This window comes from Pelobates fuscus, chromosome 5 (assembly GCF_036172605.1).
Source record: "Pelobates fuscus isolate aPelFus1 chromosome 5, aPelFus1.pri, whole genome shotgun sequence".
Lineage (NCBI taxonomy): Eukaryota > Metazoa > Chordata > Amphibia > Anura > Pelobatidae > Pelobates > Pelobates fuscus.
In genome coordinates, this window is record NC_086321.1 from 346,148,489 (window position 1) to 346,166,807 (window position 18,319).

An 18,319-nucleotide genomic window follows, 5' to 3' on the forward strand; every position below is an offset into this window, starting at 1 on the left:
CGATATGACCTGTGCAGCATGCCCAAATATCCATTATTATGGAACATAGATTCTGTTTTCCACAGCTGTGTTGCAACAGATGACAGTGCAGCATCAGTGCATGCTTATTGTTTAAACAGAATGTGTACTTGCACTGCACGTGTAATGCATACACCTTGAGTATGCACTCTAGGATGAGTTGCCAATTCATCACTGGGTACATCGCACATGACTTTAATTGTGTCATGGACATGCCCACCTGCTGACCTCACCCACCCCTTCCACTCCTGATTTCAGACCTGCTGAACGTGGCAGATGTCACAGGGTTTCCAAAGTCACACTGCACATGTTTTATTATCTCAGATATCCTGTCTGCATCTTACTCATGTATCAAATGCACATCTGCGCATGCTCACCTTTTGACATCATTTGCAGGTACTATTTAAACCCTCTGGATCCATCATACAGTGCCTAAAAGAAGAAAAACTACCACAACAAGAGGACATAGTCTTAAATTAGAGGGACAAAGGTTTAAAAATAGTATCAGGAAGTATTACTTTACTGAGAGGGTAGTGGATGCATGGAATAGCCTTTCAGCTGAAGTGGTAGAGGTTAACACAGTAAAGGAGTTTAAGCATGCGTGGGATAGGCATAAGGCTATCCTAACTATAAGATAAGGCCAGGGACTAATGAAAGTATTTAGAAAACTGGGCAGACTAGATGGGCCGAATGTTTTTTATCTGCCGTCACATTCTATGTTTCTATGCCTTTTCATGTTTCTTGCACCCTGTTGAGTGTCATAGTTCTATGTAACATAGAATAGCCATTGCTGCAATAGGGGCTTAATCAGTTATTTGATGCTGATTCAGGTTGTTTACTCTCCTTGAGGAAATTATAATGACGATTTTTATAGATTTTACCAAAGAAAGTTAAGGCCAAATTTAAAGGCACAAGAATTTGGTCATCTCTCATATGACCTCAGTGTACAATAATCTAGCCTCACTTATAATCATAGCCAGATAAGATCAATTAAATCTAGATTAGATTAGTTTAAAACAGCAATCTATGGCTTAGACAGGAAACCTGTCTTCCCATCTGAATCACACATAATAGATTTACCTCTCTTTGAAGTTGGTGCAACCTTAATGTTTATTCAGAGAGGTTCCATTTGTTGTTATGGCAACAACAGCGTGGAGCCTGTGTACATGTCACATACATCAAGGTTGGCCTGTCTCAGTAAATGACACCCAGCCTCCAGTCACAAAGTGCATTAGCAATTTGAGTGACTTTTAACAAGCAGGTATGTAGCATGCCTGCAATCGACTGCCACTGAGATTTTGGTGATACGTTGCCAAACCTGGCCCTATTTGATCTATTTTGCAGGATCTTATTGAAGTGGTTATAGTGCCTGCAGTCACCTGGCTCTTTCCTTCCATTCAGTTTTAAAAAGATTTCGAACGGTTTATCGCGAGATGAGTATTCTTGGCATCCCCATCACCTGTTATGCTCAGACTGGGGTGCTTGACACCAGGCTGACATGTCTTTTCAATTGGAGGACGCACCCTCTTTTCAGGCAGGCCCGACCATTATGGGGGTTGCTGGTGACGCAAGTTGCATCACTGGTAATTCTCTCCCTTAAGAATCGCTCACCCATACCGATTCCATACCTCCCAATGTTGGGAGGTATGCAAGGGGAATACAGGCAGTGTAACAACTTCAATGAAACAAAATGGTAATAGTGCCTAAAATTTACTTTTAATCCATCTCTATTTATAGTGAAATTCTTATGAAACCCCTATATTGCAACCTCGTTTGAACATAGAACTCATTAACACCTGGTTCCTGCTAACATTAGTAATAATTTGTCTTATTTTCTGTTATATTATAAAAGTAGGGTACTGATGACCAAATGGGTGTTATTTAAATGGCAATAATAATAGTTGTGTACCTATCGCGCATGCTACTTACCTGTGTTCCACCTCCTCTTATTTCTCCAAACTGTCAACCTCTTCATTTTCGAGAAAATGAGACATTTTGATGATTAGGTAAAAAAAAAGCACAGATTTGCAAGATTATTTTTTTTATATATATTAAACATAAAGTAAGACAGTGGAAGTTGCTTACCTGTCATGGAAAACCTGCCAATCGGCCAGTGGTGAAACAATTAGTCAGAAAGAAAAGGCGTATTTATCAAACCCCTTTTTTTTTAAACATTCGAAGTAACAGGTTAGTGAACCAACCCTCCCCCTACCACCAAAAAAAAAACAAATTGAAAATAAAATGGCAGTAAAGTCACAGTAAAGAATGTTTTGGTAGAAATAAAAAAAATGTATAGGGTCAAATAGAAAAAAACACCTGTAAAACCACATAATATGTGAACTTAAAGGGACACTGTAGTCACTATAGCCATTTCATCTCTTTGAATATGTTATAGTGCCTGGAGTGCCCTGGCACTGTCCCTCCATTCAGTGTTGCACCATGTTTGTGCAGTATGCCACAAAATAAGAGTCCCTGGCCACCCACTGTCCGGCCCCTTCTGTATGTGTAGCTAAGGTAGAGATTACACACTTCCTTGTTGTCATACCCATTCATACCGTCAGTTGGAGCTCTGACATGCTAAAAGCAGTCAGCTGACACTCTCAACCAATCACTGCTGCCCATTACTGCTCAGGCCAGGGCCGGACTGGCCCACCGGGATACCGGGAAATGTCCCGGTGGGCCGTCGGCACCTCGGGCCGGGGAGACATTTGGGTGACCTGCAGCTGCAGGGAGAGCTTGGATGGCGGCCGCAGGGGAGCTGGCTGTTCTGTCTCTGCTCCCCCGCCCTCGCGCGCTACTTAATAAGACCGGGGCTGGAATATGACGTCATCTTCCGGCCCCGGTCTCATTAAGCTGCGCGCTGGGGAGCAGAGACAGAACACACAGCTTCCCCTGCGGCCGCCATCCAAGCTCTCCCTGCGGCCGCCAGCACACCCATCTGTCTGCCGACAGGTAGCAACAATTATGTATGTCAGTCTGTCAGTGGGAGTGTATGTGTGTGTCTGTGCCATGCTGTGTGTGTGTCTGTCTGTCATGGTGTGTGTGTGTGTGTCATGGTGTGTGTCTCTCTGTCATGGTGTGTGTGTGTCTGTCTGTGTCATGGTGTGTGTCTGTCTGTCATGGTGTGTGTGTGTGTCTGTCTGTGTCATGGTGTGTGTCTGTCTGTCATGGTGTGTGTGTGTCTGTGTCATGGTGTGTGTGTGTCTGTCTGTCTGTGTCATGGCGTGTGTGTGTCTGTCTGTGTCATGGTGTGTGTGTGTGTCTGTCTGTCATGGTGTGTGTGTGTCTGTCTGTGTCATGGTGTGTGTGTCTGTCTGTCTGTGTCATGGTGTGTCTGTCTGTGTCATGGTGTGTGTCTGTCTGTGTCATGGTGTGTGTGTGTCTGTCTGTCTGTGTCACGGTGTTTGAGTGTCTGTGTCACGGTGTGTCTGTATCATGGTATGTGTGTGTCTGTCTGTGTCATGGTGTGTCTGTCATGATAAATGTGTGTCAAGGTGTGTGTGTGTCTGTCATGGTGTGTGTGTCTGTCATGGTATATGTATGTGTCATGGGGTGTGTGTCTGTCGTGGTGTATGTGTGTGTGTTTTTAAAAATAGTGTTTTTACTCACCTTTTTTTCCCCCCAACGTCGTGCTGGTCTTCCCTCGACTGCCCCTGCCTCTATTACTCAAGCTTGATGATCTCAGCCAATCCGCACTGACACAGGAAGCGCCTCTAGTGACCGTCTGAGTGTCTGTCACTAGAGGTGTCACTAGGAAGCAATGTAAACACTGCCTTTTCTCTGAAAAGTCAGTGTTTACATTGAAAAGCCTGCAGGGACAGGCTATAGACACCAGAACCACTACATTAAGCTGTGTGTGAGTTTGTGTGTGTGTGCGCCTGCTAGTGAGTGAGCTTGCTTCCATGTGTGTGTGTGTGTGTGCGCCTGCTAGTGACTGAGCTTGTGTTTTTATGTCAGTGAGCCTATGTATATCAGTGAGATTGATTGTCTACGAGGCTGTGTTTCAATGAGCTTGTGTGTGTCAGTGAGATTGTCTGTGTCTGCATGTGAGTATGCTCTTTGAGAGAGAGATATATTACTCAATCATCTGGGGTGGCAAGACATAGCCTTACATATTACATGTGACAATATATGGCACAATGACTTATGGGGCTTGCATAGATTTTTTTTCCAGGGCTGCTTTGTATCCCCAGTCCGGCCCTGGCTCAGGCTAAGACTTCCTTATTAGCCAAAGCAGCACAGAGGGGATGGACTGCTGGGGATTCTTGTTTAGCATTAAAACATTAAAAACTGTTTAATGCTGAAAGAAATTATGGTACCGGGCGCTCCAGAAACTATAACCAGTTTAATGAGATGAGGCAGATACAGTGCCTATGGTGTCCCTTTAACACTTATTCATAACCCCTTATTAAGAGTGAATTTCAGACAGAAGAGGCTCAACCATGATTAGTGTATTAATGAATTAAAAATAATCACTTTTGGTATAGCTTCAGGCTAAATATGATTTTGCAGAGGTACAAGCAACTACAAATTGTCAGGTAATCCTAAAAGCCTCTCGTACCTTTACTAAGATAATATTGTGCAGCACTCTACCTCCCTTTTGTATTAAGTAATACTGTTAAAATTAAAGAGACACTTCAAACGCCATAACCACTCCACTCTGCACGCTGCAGTGGTTGTGGTGCTAGGTGTGCCCTGGTGCTATCCTATGGTAAAATGTCAAACCATTTTAATATAGTTTGACAACTTACCTATGTCCTGTTGGGCACCCGTACCACATGTGACCTTCTCCAGCAGTAGAAACCAGATGTAATTTTACAGCAAGTCATGACTGATGCAGGACCGCGATTAGTGGCTCAGAGCGCTCTGCTGACGCTCTCAACCGATGCTCTCAGTCAGTGAGCGAGGTCCTGCTTTGCTCTAAAGTAACATCTGGCTTGTCCTGCTGGAGAAGACTAGATGTGGATAAAACAACAGTTTGATGTTTTCCTCACCATTGGAAGTCACCAGGGGAAATCCTAACACCATAACCACTACAGAAGGCTTGAAATGCCCATTTCATGTAAGATTCCCGATCTACAGGATTGATGGGTTGGATCAGCTATATTGAGAAAGAGCGCTAGATAATATATTCACTGATTTTCTGGGGCTCTGCACTGTGCTCAGAAATTACCCTCCTCCTCATATTAATTGTTAACACACCAGTGTTAACCTTCTCCAGAACTCTCTGCCAAACACAGCCATCCAGACTTTGACTCCGAGATTGCAAAAGTTTTAATTCTACATTATCAATCTGGCCAAAGAGGGGGACAGATAGGGTCGCCACGGGAGCATAACATGAAACGGAGGTTGGCACAGACTCTTGGAACCATAACCACTATAAACTGGGTAAAATCGCTGTGTGTCCCTTTGAACTATACAACTTTCACTTACTGTATATAACACACACATAACAGGGTTATTTAAGGCCAAAGTAGTGGAACTGACTAGACTTTGGAGAATTCTTCCGGTTTGCCGATATAGACTTTAAAATTGAATTTCACTTTGAATTCTCGCTTTAGTGAATAACTCCTTGATAGAGCTGACCTGGTGGGACCCCAGCACATAACTATCTAGGGGGCAGTAAGATAACCCCGCCCCTTCTCTCAATCAGCCTGCTAGCCACGCCCCACCACACGCTGAGGATGATAGCCCCGCCCCATCACACACTCCGACTCCTGTCTCCCGCAAGTACAATCACACCGAGACCAGACGATCACGTGGAAGCCCTCGCTCCCCATTGGCTCACCTCATTCGCCGGCTTGCCGCTGATTGGCTGCGGCCCTCCGTTCACGTGAAGCACTGAGTGGGACGGAACGCCGGCTCCTTTAACAATGAGACAGCTGTGTGAGCCGGCAGTGGGCTGGGATCTTCGAGCAGAGCGGGAGCGGACAGCCAGAATGATCCAGCCCGCTACCAGCAGCAGCACAGCGTCCCATGGCAGCCGCGCTCCGGTCTGTTCGTAGTCTTAACACCAGGTATGCCACACTCCGCCACCGGCGATATGTACTAAGCACGCTAACACGGGGAGTCCAGCTGGCAGGCGGCGTGCACTCAGTATCTCGGGTGGCGATGGTTAAATGAGCAGCAATAGCTTCGCAGCCCTCATTGAGGAGATCACAGGAAGCTGGCTGGGGCAGGTTTATCGCCCTCTCTGTAGTGGGATCAGACTGGGCGAGCCGGGTGTGTGATGCCCTCCGGACTATTCCAGCTCAGTGCTGTCCCTTTAATCCTAGCATGTGTTCACCGTGTACCCTACAGGGGTTTCTTTATTTATCCCTTGATATTATTTATTAAAGGCTCAGGTAGTGTACATTTAGCTCTGCAGGGTGTCCGGAGTATTAAATGGGTTACTTTGCCCTCTGTCAGCAGTAAATCCCTTGTTTTCCTTAACATTCTGTAGTTCTAGAACGTTCAAACCAGCGGAAGAATGCAGCTTCCATAGAGTTCTGTTTTAACCTAGATTGTGTGCTGTGTGAATATGCACTGGGACCAGAGGATTATTTGGGTTTTAATGCTCCTCAAATTGGCTGTAGTGTAAGCACGTGTCCGTATTAGGCTGGTTACTAATGTTTGTTACTGTTTTACATGAATTGCATGTTTATATTGATATATGATGAATGGAAACCACTTTAGTAGTGGGTCGAAAACGAATCCTCAAGCAACAGGTATTCCTGCCCGCACTCCCCACTATGTAGATGTGATGTAGGTAGTATTCATTTTTTTTTTTTTTTTTTTATAAAGCTTAGTTTTATAACTTGGTAAACTCTTTAACAGCCATGTCTTTTGATAATCTAAAACAAAAAAATGAAATGCTATTACATTAAGTTGTCATTAATTCTGACATAAAGTAACCTATAAAATCCTAGGGTAGATGAAACACTTTCAATGTTTCTATAAATCCTTTCCATCAATTTTGATCTAAAGCTTGTGTCAGATGAAAATCATTAGATCTTACTGACATTCCACAGGTGTGGTAGAAATGTTTTTTTTTTTAAATATATAAACCCTTCACCTCTCTCAGAAATTATATAGGACATGGCTTGACAAACCTCCAATGCAATTAATTATCTGAAACTTAAAGGCACGGTTTATTGTATTGGTTGTGGTGCAAGGTTCTTTGGGTGCAGTCCCCTCCAGTTTATGTCCATGGACCATTGGAAATATTGCAACTCTCCCAGTATACTTTGCTGTCACTGAGATAATAAAGCATTTCACTTCCTAATTTGTCCAAATGTGGATAGCAATGATCTCTTAATCTAGAGTTGACCTATGTGCATTTTCACTGCGCAGAGATTAGCTCCCCTGTGGTGCTATTGAAAGGAAGCCTGATGAAGGTGAGTTTTGGGTGTGATATCATGGGAACAAGGCAACTAGAGTGAGCAAGGGACATGCTGCGGACAGGAAATTGTCGCTCCTTTAAAGTCCTGGACAAGGAAAGGTTGTGAGTGGCCTCAGGGTGTCTAACAATGGCTGCTATTTTTTTTTAACTCTATGACCTGCATTGTAAAAATCTGAAAAGGCTGGAGGATCAGTGGTTTCAGTTGCAAGGGAGCAGCAAAAAGAGGGCTGCAAAGACCTCTTATAAGAATTGCAGATCTCCAGATTTAATCAAAAAGCTAATGCAGGGTCTGCAAGTTCTGCAACATTGTGGAACATAAGGCTCCCAGACCCAAATGGGTCATTTGGGGAGTTAAGGTTTTTGTTTTTTTTTCCAGTTGGCCTAGAGCACAAGTGATCTTGTGTCCTGCACCTCCAGCAAGTGACTGTCCCTGTTCTGATCCTTTTCAGTGACTGTGTTGCCATGGGTTTGCATGATGACAGTCTCTCTGGAATTCACCAGACCAGAAAGGGAGTAATTATCTGCACCCACAGACATGCAAACTCCACCAGGGAATGACCAATACTTATGATTGACTCCTAGGCAAAGGTAGGAAAGAAGGAGTTGTGCAAACCCTGCTGCAAACGCATACCTACACAAGCAGTCAACTTGACCAAATACAGCTCATACATACACACTCAATACAACAGACAGCCTACACCACACACACTACAAGCAACTTGCATACACACTTAAAGGAGTATTGTAGGCGCTATAAGCATTCCATCTTATTTAATTAGATCTAGTGCCTGGAGTCCTCTGGCACTGTCCCTCTGTTCAGTTAAACCAATTTTGAGCAGCTGAACAATAAACAGGTAGAATACAAACAGTCCGCATGCACACACATACATGAAACAAGCGGCCCACAAACATGCATAGCCCAACAATGTCACAAACCGACCAAAGCTCTACAAAAAAACATGCATTTACAACAGGGGGTGGGGAACCTTCATCCCTCCAGATGTTTTTCACTACATTTCCATAATGCTGGCAAAGCATCAAGGGAGATGTAGTCCAAAACATCAGGTGTGGGGAACCTTCAGATTTACAACATCACACTCGGTCTACATGCATCCAACAGTCAATTCATGGCACAGGCTGAACTCTTTAAAATGTTTCTTTAAAAAAATAAATAAAAAAAATGGTCACCTAGACCATTTCATCTTGGTGAAGTGTTCCTGTTCTTTTTAGTGCCTTTTTTGTTTTTCGAAACTGCAATATTCACTTAATTTACAGGGTTATGTCTGCAACTAGAGGTGCTTCTGCTCCACCAACAGAGTAGAACTTGTTCAGGTAATGTGGACTGCCATGTAGTAATTAGTTGATACTGTGCTTTCCTATGGGCACGTTTGAATTCTTATTGCGCTGTCAGTCCTGGATACTCCTCTAAAGAACATTGGATGCCATCCCTCCTCTGTTCCCAAACAGAAGTAAAGTGTTCCCTTTTCTTTCAATAGGCTTCTCTTGCATGGTGGTCTTATCGCTAAACACTTAAATGAGCTAAAAATACAGACATGATTAAGTGACCTCTAGGTGAAAATTAGCAACTGTTCTTTTCGTCTGGCATAGTTTGAAGCTATTTCAGTCTTTAGCCGGCTTGGAAAGGTTGACCTTTTCATGAGTTCCTAATTCTCCTGTATTGATGACCGCTACATTTGTAGGCCTGAGTTTCACTGACCAAGTCCTCCACCTACCATGCTTGGAGTAAGTGGGTGGTAATTTAGAATGTTGCAGCTTTTTGCCACTCTAGACAAGATTGTCTGCTCAAAAGTTCTTAACATTAAGGAATTTAACCCCTTAAGGACACATGACATGTCTGACACGTCATGATTCCCTTTTATTCCAGAAGTTTGGTCCTTAAGGGGTTAAAGGTACATTCCAGACCCCCTAAACCACTTTCGCTTGCTTGAAGAATGTGCCCTTTTTCATTTTACAGATTTAATTAGATATTGGAACTTTTGTAAATTAACTTGGTTATACCCCTGGCTGTCAATCTGGCAACCTGGCCTGTTTCCTGGTTAGTTTAGCCTAGTGGAGCTAAATTTAAAGGAAAACTCCAGTGCCAGGAAAACAATCAGTTTTCCTGGCACTGGAGGTACCCTTTCCCTCCCACCCCCCAATTCCCAGTTACTGAAGGGGTGAAAACCCCTTCAGCCACTTACCTGAGGCAGCGACTATGTCCCTCGTCGCTGCTTGCTCCTCCTGACTCCGTCGGCCGGTGGGCGAGACTGATCCCGCCCACCGGCCGAGGAGACCTAATGCGCATGCGCAGCAAAAAGATTTTCAATGCTTTCCTATGAGGAAATGAGCGACGCTGGAGGTCCTCACACAGCATGAGGACGTCCAGCGATGCTCTAGCAAAGAAAATCTTTGCTATAAATCAGGAAGTGTCTGTCTAGTAGACAGCCACTAGAGGTGGAGTTAACCCTGCAATGTAATTATTGCAGTTTATATAAAAAATAAAAACTGCAATAATTACACTTGCAGGGTTAAGAGTAGTGGTAGTTGGCAACTAGACCACTCCAATGAGCAGAAGTGGTCTGGGTGCCTGGAGTGTCCCTTTAAGAGGCAGCAATTGCCCAGAGCGCCTGCCTAGCAAAGAATTCTCATTGAGCTTGATTGGTAAGATGATGATTGTAGTTTTTGCAAGCTGTTTAGAGAGAACCCCTATGAAAATATGCATGCTTGTTTTGATTTAGGTATGTCTACTAAACAGTGATTTTTATTTTCTGTTTGGATAGTGGCCTGTTTCTTGAATACATAACATCACTTAAAGGAACGTTATAACAAACACATTGTATTTTCCCTCCTGACACCTGATATTTCTCTTTTAAAATCACAGTGAAGGATGATATAAAGTCCAGTGCTTCTCATATAGAAGCATTGGGAACCTACGGCGCATGTGGAGCAATTGTCATGCTCTTACAAGTCAGATGCATCTCATAGAAAAGCATTGGATTTTTTTTTTTTTTTTTAAATGGGGTTTGGCTATATTCAATGTGAAGATTTTCAATCGTTGAAAGTCTTGACCTAGCAATTGTCTTAGTCGGACAGCTGCCAGAGGCAAATTTATGGCCAAATGTAACCACTACCAATTCTCTGAAATGGCACTACTTTACACTGCCAGATCTAGGCACCACAACTGCTTCATTAAGCTGAAATGGTTTGTTTCCCTTTTTAAAAACACACCCAGTCATTAACCTGCCATCCATTTTCAGGGAGGACTGGAAGTCTATTTTGAGCTTTGTGTTTCTACTTCTGACAGCTATTGGTGTGAGTTTACCAGATACTTGAAGATTTATGAAAGTCTCATGTTTTTAAAAAGCGGTGCAGAGTTCTAAAAGTGGAACAATCCCCAAACTAGTGGAAACGGCAGCAATTTTCCATTTGCAATTACACTCTGACAACTTTGCACTGCTTTTTAGAACACAGCACTCTGCAAAATCTTCCTCATTGTGTTTTTCGAAAAAGTTAAGGAATGCATTGTCTATTATTAATTGAATAAATCCAGGAACCACAAACGTATTCACCTATACTAGCACTGCATGCATACACACACCTAATAAATACTATAGAAGAGTTGGATTTTTTTTTTTTCTATAGTCTGCTACTTTTGCTTTTCATTTTGGATTTAAATTGCAACTGTTTAGTGAATACATTCTGTTGGTGTCAATTCACAAGTATTGTGGCAGGTAACAAGTTTTCAGGCCTCGTTAATAGGTGATATCTTAAAGCATTCGGCGCTGCATCGTACACTCCTCATTTGTTGGGGAGGAGAAACACTATATCCCAAAATTTCTATCTATTGTAGGCAAGGAACTTCTGCTTCAGGTACATCAGAGAAGAAGGGTCAAACTTCAGGTGTCCAAAATAAGTTTATACACTTACCAAGAGATGTCTCGAGGCTACTGATACAATAACAAATAGTGCTTTGCCATATGGGAGTTAAATCACTTATCTTGGGCATGACTCACGCAGGATCCATGAAAAATTGCTTAATTGTTTAGCCCTAGAAGGCAATTTAAAAAAAAAAAAGAAACAAAAAAAAAGTAGGAGATGACTTATAAAAATTAAACAAACTGTGCAATAAAGGAGGGAAGCTTTAAAAATTGCTTGTTTCAGAAAGTATATACAGAAACATTCAGTCTCCGCCAGGGGAGGTGTGGCTAGGGTTACATAAACAAGCAAGTGATTAAACTCCTAAATCGTTGGGGATACTCCAGGGGCATGATCTATGAATTCATGAATGCTTGTAACATTGATTTTTGTAGTGCGTGTTACTTTAATTAAATTTCTTATTCTGCATCCATATGTATTAAGACAATGCAAATTTCCACTAGATGGCAGTGTGTTTCCTCTGAAATCTAAAACTATAAACTAATCTGCCACATTCACATCCAACTCTACCAAAGGGGGTGTGATCCGTGTGTACGTGCAGGTTTTTAATTTCCTCTTTTTCCATTTTTAGACAAAGGACTACTAGACAATCTTCTGTCCATTATCTCAAGAATCTGTTTTCTTCTTCGCGTCTGCTGTTCAATTGTGTTAAATGCCCTGGATTGTGACACCGATGAGTTCAACCAGGTATGCATTCTAAAAATTGTATTTTTCTTTTTTCTTATCTTTCCTATCCTTCTCCCAGCCACTTGCAGCTTTACACTTCATAAATTTTTATCCCTCCTTTAAAGTCTTCTTCGGGTACTACTACTTATCAAATAACCCGCTGTTGCGTTCTGTGTCTAGTTTTGTAGCTCCAACTTCCTGGATACTGTTGCATATAGGCACAGTAATGTGGACAACTTATAGCGTCCTGAAGTGTGTGCAGCCTACAAAGGATTGGGCAGAGTGTAGGTTTATTCTAAACTTTGAGGGGGCTATTACACATCTACTGTAATGTCCTCTTAGTCCATGAAGTTGTTCACTCACTATAGAAGTCCTAATCTGCTGGCTAAATGTATCCCTTAGCAGTTACAGCAGAATTGGTGATAATTATTTAATACCGCATGCAAAAATTAAAGTGTGTGTGTATATATATTGTAGTCTTTTGAAACTGCTATTCATTGCTGTATAAAGGAGTTAAGATTTCTTGGCCAGTGCTTTGGGTCGGTTGAGTCATTATTTTTTATAATTTTAAAGTCTGTTATACCCACCCTTATTAAAAAAAAAATGTGTGCAGTTAGTAGATTTCTTCTCAATGTTTTTGGCAACCTCCTTCCTGCACCTACCAACAGTTTTTTTTTTTTTTTTTTTCTTTTTTTTTAACTATTTTCTGTTGGTGCCTTTATTAGCCGGCATACTTGGACTATACTCGGTTGAACCTAGTACTCTCTTCAGATTTTGCTTTCACAACACTTCAAAGGTGTAGTTTTGATGTATGCATTTACTGATTGCCTCTTTAAATTAGTCTTGCCAAAAAGGGAACATTATCCCAATATCGGTGGGTCCTACACTTATTCCAACGTGGGAGACAAATTAAATAGTACTATATATGCAGAAGTGTATTTCAATAAATATGTTGTAAGAGCATTTGTGTGTATCTATATCTCTCAAAAACTAATGTGATAAACGAAACTCACAAAATGCTGTGCCAAAACTAAACAATTGACGTGATTGTGCTTTGTAGATCTACTCACCATGCATATCATATCTGCTCTATGAAAATTATAATTAAAGTGACATTACTATCCAAAACCTCCTCTAAATTTTATACTTTACTGTGGTCACCTCCAAAGGGGTCTCGGCAGCTGGGGGTCCTGAATAGGGTGCTTAACTCTGTATTTGGATTCCAAACTTGCTTGGTAAAGACAAAAGGGAATTAGGGGCACACCGAGAACTGGCATATCGCAGGAATGGTGCTGTGGTAGTGACTAAAATCTGTACATCAGATTAAGGAAGAGCATGTACATAAAAATATCTGTATTTGTAAGTTAGCTTTGTCCTTTACAGGGATAACTATTTGTGCATGAGGTGATATATATTAAGCTATGAACATGTCACTTTTTTGTATAATATTTTAAACATAGGAAACAAAGTTATATTTTCTCCTTCTCCTAAAAACCAGCATTAAACCAGTTACATTAACTGTTACACTATAAATATTTGTGTGCCTATTGAAAGACCGTCTTTGACCACCATTTTATTTTCAAAGCTTGTCCTAGCCCCAGGAAGATAGGTTGAAAATAGTTCTGATTTAAGAACATTTACACAAAAAAAAGTCAGAACTGGAGAAACAAGGCATTCAATACCAAAAATAATTAATTGGACAATTTGCTAAAAATGCCGAAATTGTAGTCAAGAAGTCAGAGACAGTTGGAAATATTTTGGCTTATGGTAAAATTCTTTGCTTAACAAGTCAGAATTACCATTGTCAAGTTAACTTCCTGTCGCAGTGACTGTTGTAGGAATAGGGTACCGTACCTGTCTCGCTGTATCGCATGTTCCACCATAGACATTAGTGTTCTGTCACACATGTGCAACAGTACAGGGCTGATGTGGACACCATGAAGTGAAGATGGCGGGGGACCATACCATAGCTGCAACCTGGTGGCCCAAGCAGCAATGTTCCCATCAAAAGGGGAGGGGGTCTCTGCAAAATATGCCAAGACACAGACCTTGACAAAGATGATTTAACAATGTATAAATTGAATGATGGTGCTTAAATATTAATTGCAAAAAAACAACCAATAGGGTTATGGCAGTGGACTGGAATCCTATTTGGATACTTAATTGCAATGTTATTGCATCACTGTGATATTTGAATGGTGCATTGCCAGTTTAGCCCTCTGATGCCAGGGGTGTATTTGGAAGTGAATCGATACAAATCACAAGGAAATGTATTCCAAACTGGTACTCCATGGTGTTAACTTGTGATACATGGAGATGCATAGTAACTCCTTATGATCCTGGGGTTTGTGTGTGCGGTTTTTGGTTTGTCTTTTTGATCTCCAGGTAATCCTATACAGCAGTATAACTTGATTTGCAACATGGATCGATGACATTCTCTGAAGTATTATAAATCAACTTTCACATTACAGGCACATGCCAGTGAGTGCAGGGTAAGGTGACCTCCATGAGAGTGCCTTGTGCCCTAGGTAGCAGTATAATATGACAAAGGAAAGTTAATGCAGTTCCGTGTTGATGTGGAACTGGGCTGAACAGCTGGCAAAGTGCTGGCTTCCTGATTGACTTTAGTGATTAGGAAATTGCATGTGTTGACTGCTTGTAAATTTTTGTGCCAGTTGCTCTGAGATCCATTATATTCTTAAAATCTTCCTATTCTGTAGCTTTTTCAAACAATGTGTCGCTGACCTGCTTACAGTCTGCAGTAATTATTTTACTTTTCTATGTACAGTGGTAGCAGGAAATTCCTGTTTAGCGCTAACCCGAGGGAACACTGCATGTAGCATGGCATTTTGCCATCTTTGTTCCATGGCCTACTTCTTACTTTCCCCTCTCATCATACCTCGACCCAAAGCAAACAAGTAACAGCATGGTTGTGTGTGTATTATTTTCTATACTATGCAGAGCCTTTTAGCGAATTGCTTGATTGCTAGAGGGGCAATTAGAGCATTAAAAGCATAGACCGTTGGCCTGAATAATGGAGTGACCTTCTAAGGGTAAACCTGCCCAGAAGCAGAACACTATTCTGTGGGGATAAAACAAAATATAAACTTTGGATCAGTTCTAAAAGTCAATTGTGGAGAATTGGCAAATGTTGCAAAATATAGGCTAGAACAGGGGTGCCCAATGGGTAAATGCCCATGTTTTAATCTACCGCTGCCATGATGTTTTGACATTCTAAAAGCATGAAAGGCATCATGGGAGTTGTAGTTATACAAAACCTGGGGATCTACCTTTTTGGACACCTGAGTTGAAATAACTTATTGAAAAGTGCAATTCCTGATTAAAATCTACACATTTCCCAATTCAGGTTGTGAGGTGGAGATGGATTTGCCTTCCCCCAATGCTTTGAGTTGCATCTTGCACTGTGACATTACCCTTAGATCTACGTATGGTAGATATGTTCTCTGTGTGTACTTCGATGATTGACCAATGATGTCAAATTTGGATATTTTGTATCCAGGCTCAAAATTTCGAAAAGCTATCGGCAAGTGAAAGCCCTAGTTTATGCATTTTTCTGTCATCAGAGAGATTGTCAAATTCTTTAAAAAAAAATTCTCTCCTTCAGATTGCTTTCCCTTGCCTTGGTTTGTCTGACGTAATAACCTGTGGAAATATTTCTAAGACTCTGTCAAGTCCTGGCTTATTAAATTGTTATAAATTCATTTTAGGGTTACTGTGCTTGATGAGTTAAATGGAAATTGTCTCTACTTCAGAATCAAGCCATGTTGAAAATCGTGTTTTTTTTTATTTTTTTTTTTTATATATATATTAAAGATCTAGACAAGGCAAAGCCAGGGCAAATATTGGAAATGAGGGGGGACAAAAATGATGCCTTTGTTTTATTTATCCCCTACTCTGTGTTAATTACCTGGAGCAAAGTATAGAAGTATAGAACTGCTAGCATGTTTCACAGAGGGCTAGTATGGAACCCAGTTTCAGGATAAAGATGCATTGAATTTTTTTGAAAATGTTTTATGTTCACACCTCACATGTGTTAAATATATGATCTAAGTTAACCTAATGTATTAAAAATCTTGGACGTAACAGTCCCACTTTTTAAAGATTAATATACATGCGAAATATGTCCTACTTTAGAATTAATTTTTATATTTCTCTCTTCCAGTTTTCTGGATTTATTTCCACATAAGACTATGGCTGTGGATATAGCGATGAAATTTTATTTGCAATCCCCACCTCTCAGAAGAGAACGTGTCGAATGCAGAATTTCTCAAAAAAGCAACAAGCCTTTGAGGCCATGCATCCAGACGAACAGCAAAATGATCATTAATGAGCGAAACCACAAAGAAAGTAAAGTGAAAAAACGTGTCACGTTTGCAGATAGCCGAGGCCTTGCCCTTACTATGGTGAAGGTATATTCAGAGCTTGATGACCAATTTGAAATTCCATTTAACATCACAGAACTGATAGATAATATTGTCAACTTGACAACCGTGGAGAAAGAACGTCTTGTGCTGGACTTCGTACAACCTTCTGCTGACTACTTGGACTTCAGGAACCGTTTAAATGCTGACTTTGTTTGTCTAGAGAACTGTATGCTTAAAGAAAAGGCTCTGGTAGGCACCGTGAAGGTCAAAAATCTTGCTTTCCAGAAAAGCGTGAAAATAAGGATGACCTTTAATTCTTGGCAAACCTTTACTGACTATGAGTGCGAGTATGTCAAGGACACATATGCTGGTTCCGATAGAGACACTTTCTCCTTTGATATAAGTCTACCAGAGAACGTTCAGTTGCATGAGCGGATAGAGTTTGCAATTTGCTTTGAGTGTGAAGGGAAAACCTACTGGGACAGCAACAAAGGACAAAATTACAGAATCATTTGCCCTAACCTCAAAAGGCTGCCTGACTTTCAGAGCAACCATTCTGAACCGGATTATAACCTTTCTTTCGATCAGTTTGGAAGCCCAAGGTGTTCTTATGGAATATTTCCAGAATGGCCCAGCTACTCTGGGTTTGATAAGCTAGGACCTTACTATTAACTTGGTATCCAAAGAAATCAAGGTGAACGAACTGAAATGGCTTCTAATCCCAAAATGATAGAATGGGGATGTGAATGTGTCCCTATTGGGACTAGCTGTAAGCCACAAACATGGAGAACCTACAATAGGTCATGATGCATACTTGCATTAGATTTTTCCTGTTAAGGGATATATTGTCCTATAACTCAATATTGAAAGTAGCACCTTTTTTGGTATCCAATGTATACAGAATGAATCTGTGAACATTTTTCTCATCAGTGCTGTGGTCTTTCCTTTCCAAAGCTGCTATACCTTCAAACTCCAAAGACCCTGCCCTACACTTTTTTTTTTTTTTTTTTTTGTCTTTAACTACTTTAGTCGGGATGTGTTACCTTTCATTCTCAATGTATACATGAATGTCTGTGTAAATCCTTAATCCGCCATCTGTTCTCAGGAAAAGTGTTCCTATTCTCCTGCTAAAATGAATGGGGATGAGGAATTCGGTCTTGTTGATGGGACTAAATGTTTATATAACCTTTTTTTTTTTTTCTGCACTGCTTCACATTAAGGTCACTTTGACATGAAGCCATGTCAGGTATTCAGACATTAAACCATTCTATCTAGATATGCTACATGTACACTCACTTGATGCACATTTTTAACTCTGTAATCTGATTTTTGAATTTTGTGGATTTTTATCTTTAAATGGGTCCAGATTTACGTGCCCTGGCTTCTCCGAACAGACGTAAATGTGCAATATTCCTCTGGTGTCTAGGCTGGAGTATGCTGTACAAATGAGTGCCTTTTATTTTTAATTAAATAAAATTCTTACTATGATCACTTTCTCTACACATGTCTGCACCCTAAAAGGTTCCAAGGTGAGAGCAATAGGTTCTGTTATTTAAACCTTGTGGATATACTACACCAGTAATGGCTAACCTGGCAAGATGTGTGTTTGGGGAAACATAGCCATACACATGTGCTAGCAAGGTTTGTCATTAATGTTGTAAAAGATGACTTGTACACTAAGACTATAGTCATGGCTGTGTACCTCATTAACCAGCTAGTGCTTTTTATGGTTACGGTGGAGGTTTTTTTTTTTCCCTCTATTTTATTAAATGTGAAAGCACAATATTCACGCCCTCCCCACTTTGCTTAGTCCTAGAAGGCATTAAAGGCCAGCTTATTGAATGCAGGATTTCTGTTGAATTGAAACCACTTGCCTACTAGGTCCATTTGGCTTAATGTCTAAAAGGTGGTTCTCTGTAGAAGTGTTCACTGG

At 41.1% G+C, this 18,319-nt stretch overlaps 1 protein-coding gene across 1 annotated transcript; it reads left to right on the top strand.

The window, feature by feature from the left end:
* The first annotated feature begins 5,892 nt into the window (after window positions 1-5,892).
* On the top strand, window positions 5,893-17,877 carry PPP1R3B (protein phosphatase 1 regulatory subunit 3B). The gene is made up of 3 exons (XM_063455838.1): window positions 5,893-6,035; window positions 11,907-12,022; window positions 16,185-17,877. Exons 2-3 carry the CDS (start codon window positions 11,988-11,990, stop codon window positions 17,056-17,058), a joined length of 909 nt encoding a protein of 302 aa, XP_063311908.1. The 5' UTR covers window positions 5,893-6,035; window positions 11,907-11,987; the 3' UTR covers window positions 17,059-17,877.
* Window positions 17,878-18,319: the final 442 nt, after the last annotated feature.

Excerpts from the sequence above, each read along its gene's own strand:
- PPP1R3B (XM_063455838.1), top strand. The coding sequence starts at position 11,988 with ATGCCCTGGATTGTGACACCGATGAGTTCAACCAG. Across the intron at positions 12,023-16,184 it reads ACACCGATGAGTTCAACCAG|TTTTCTGGATTTATTTCCAC; the intron begins GTATGCATTCTA and ends TCTCTCTTCCAG.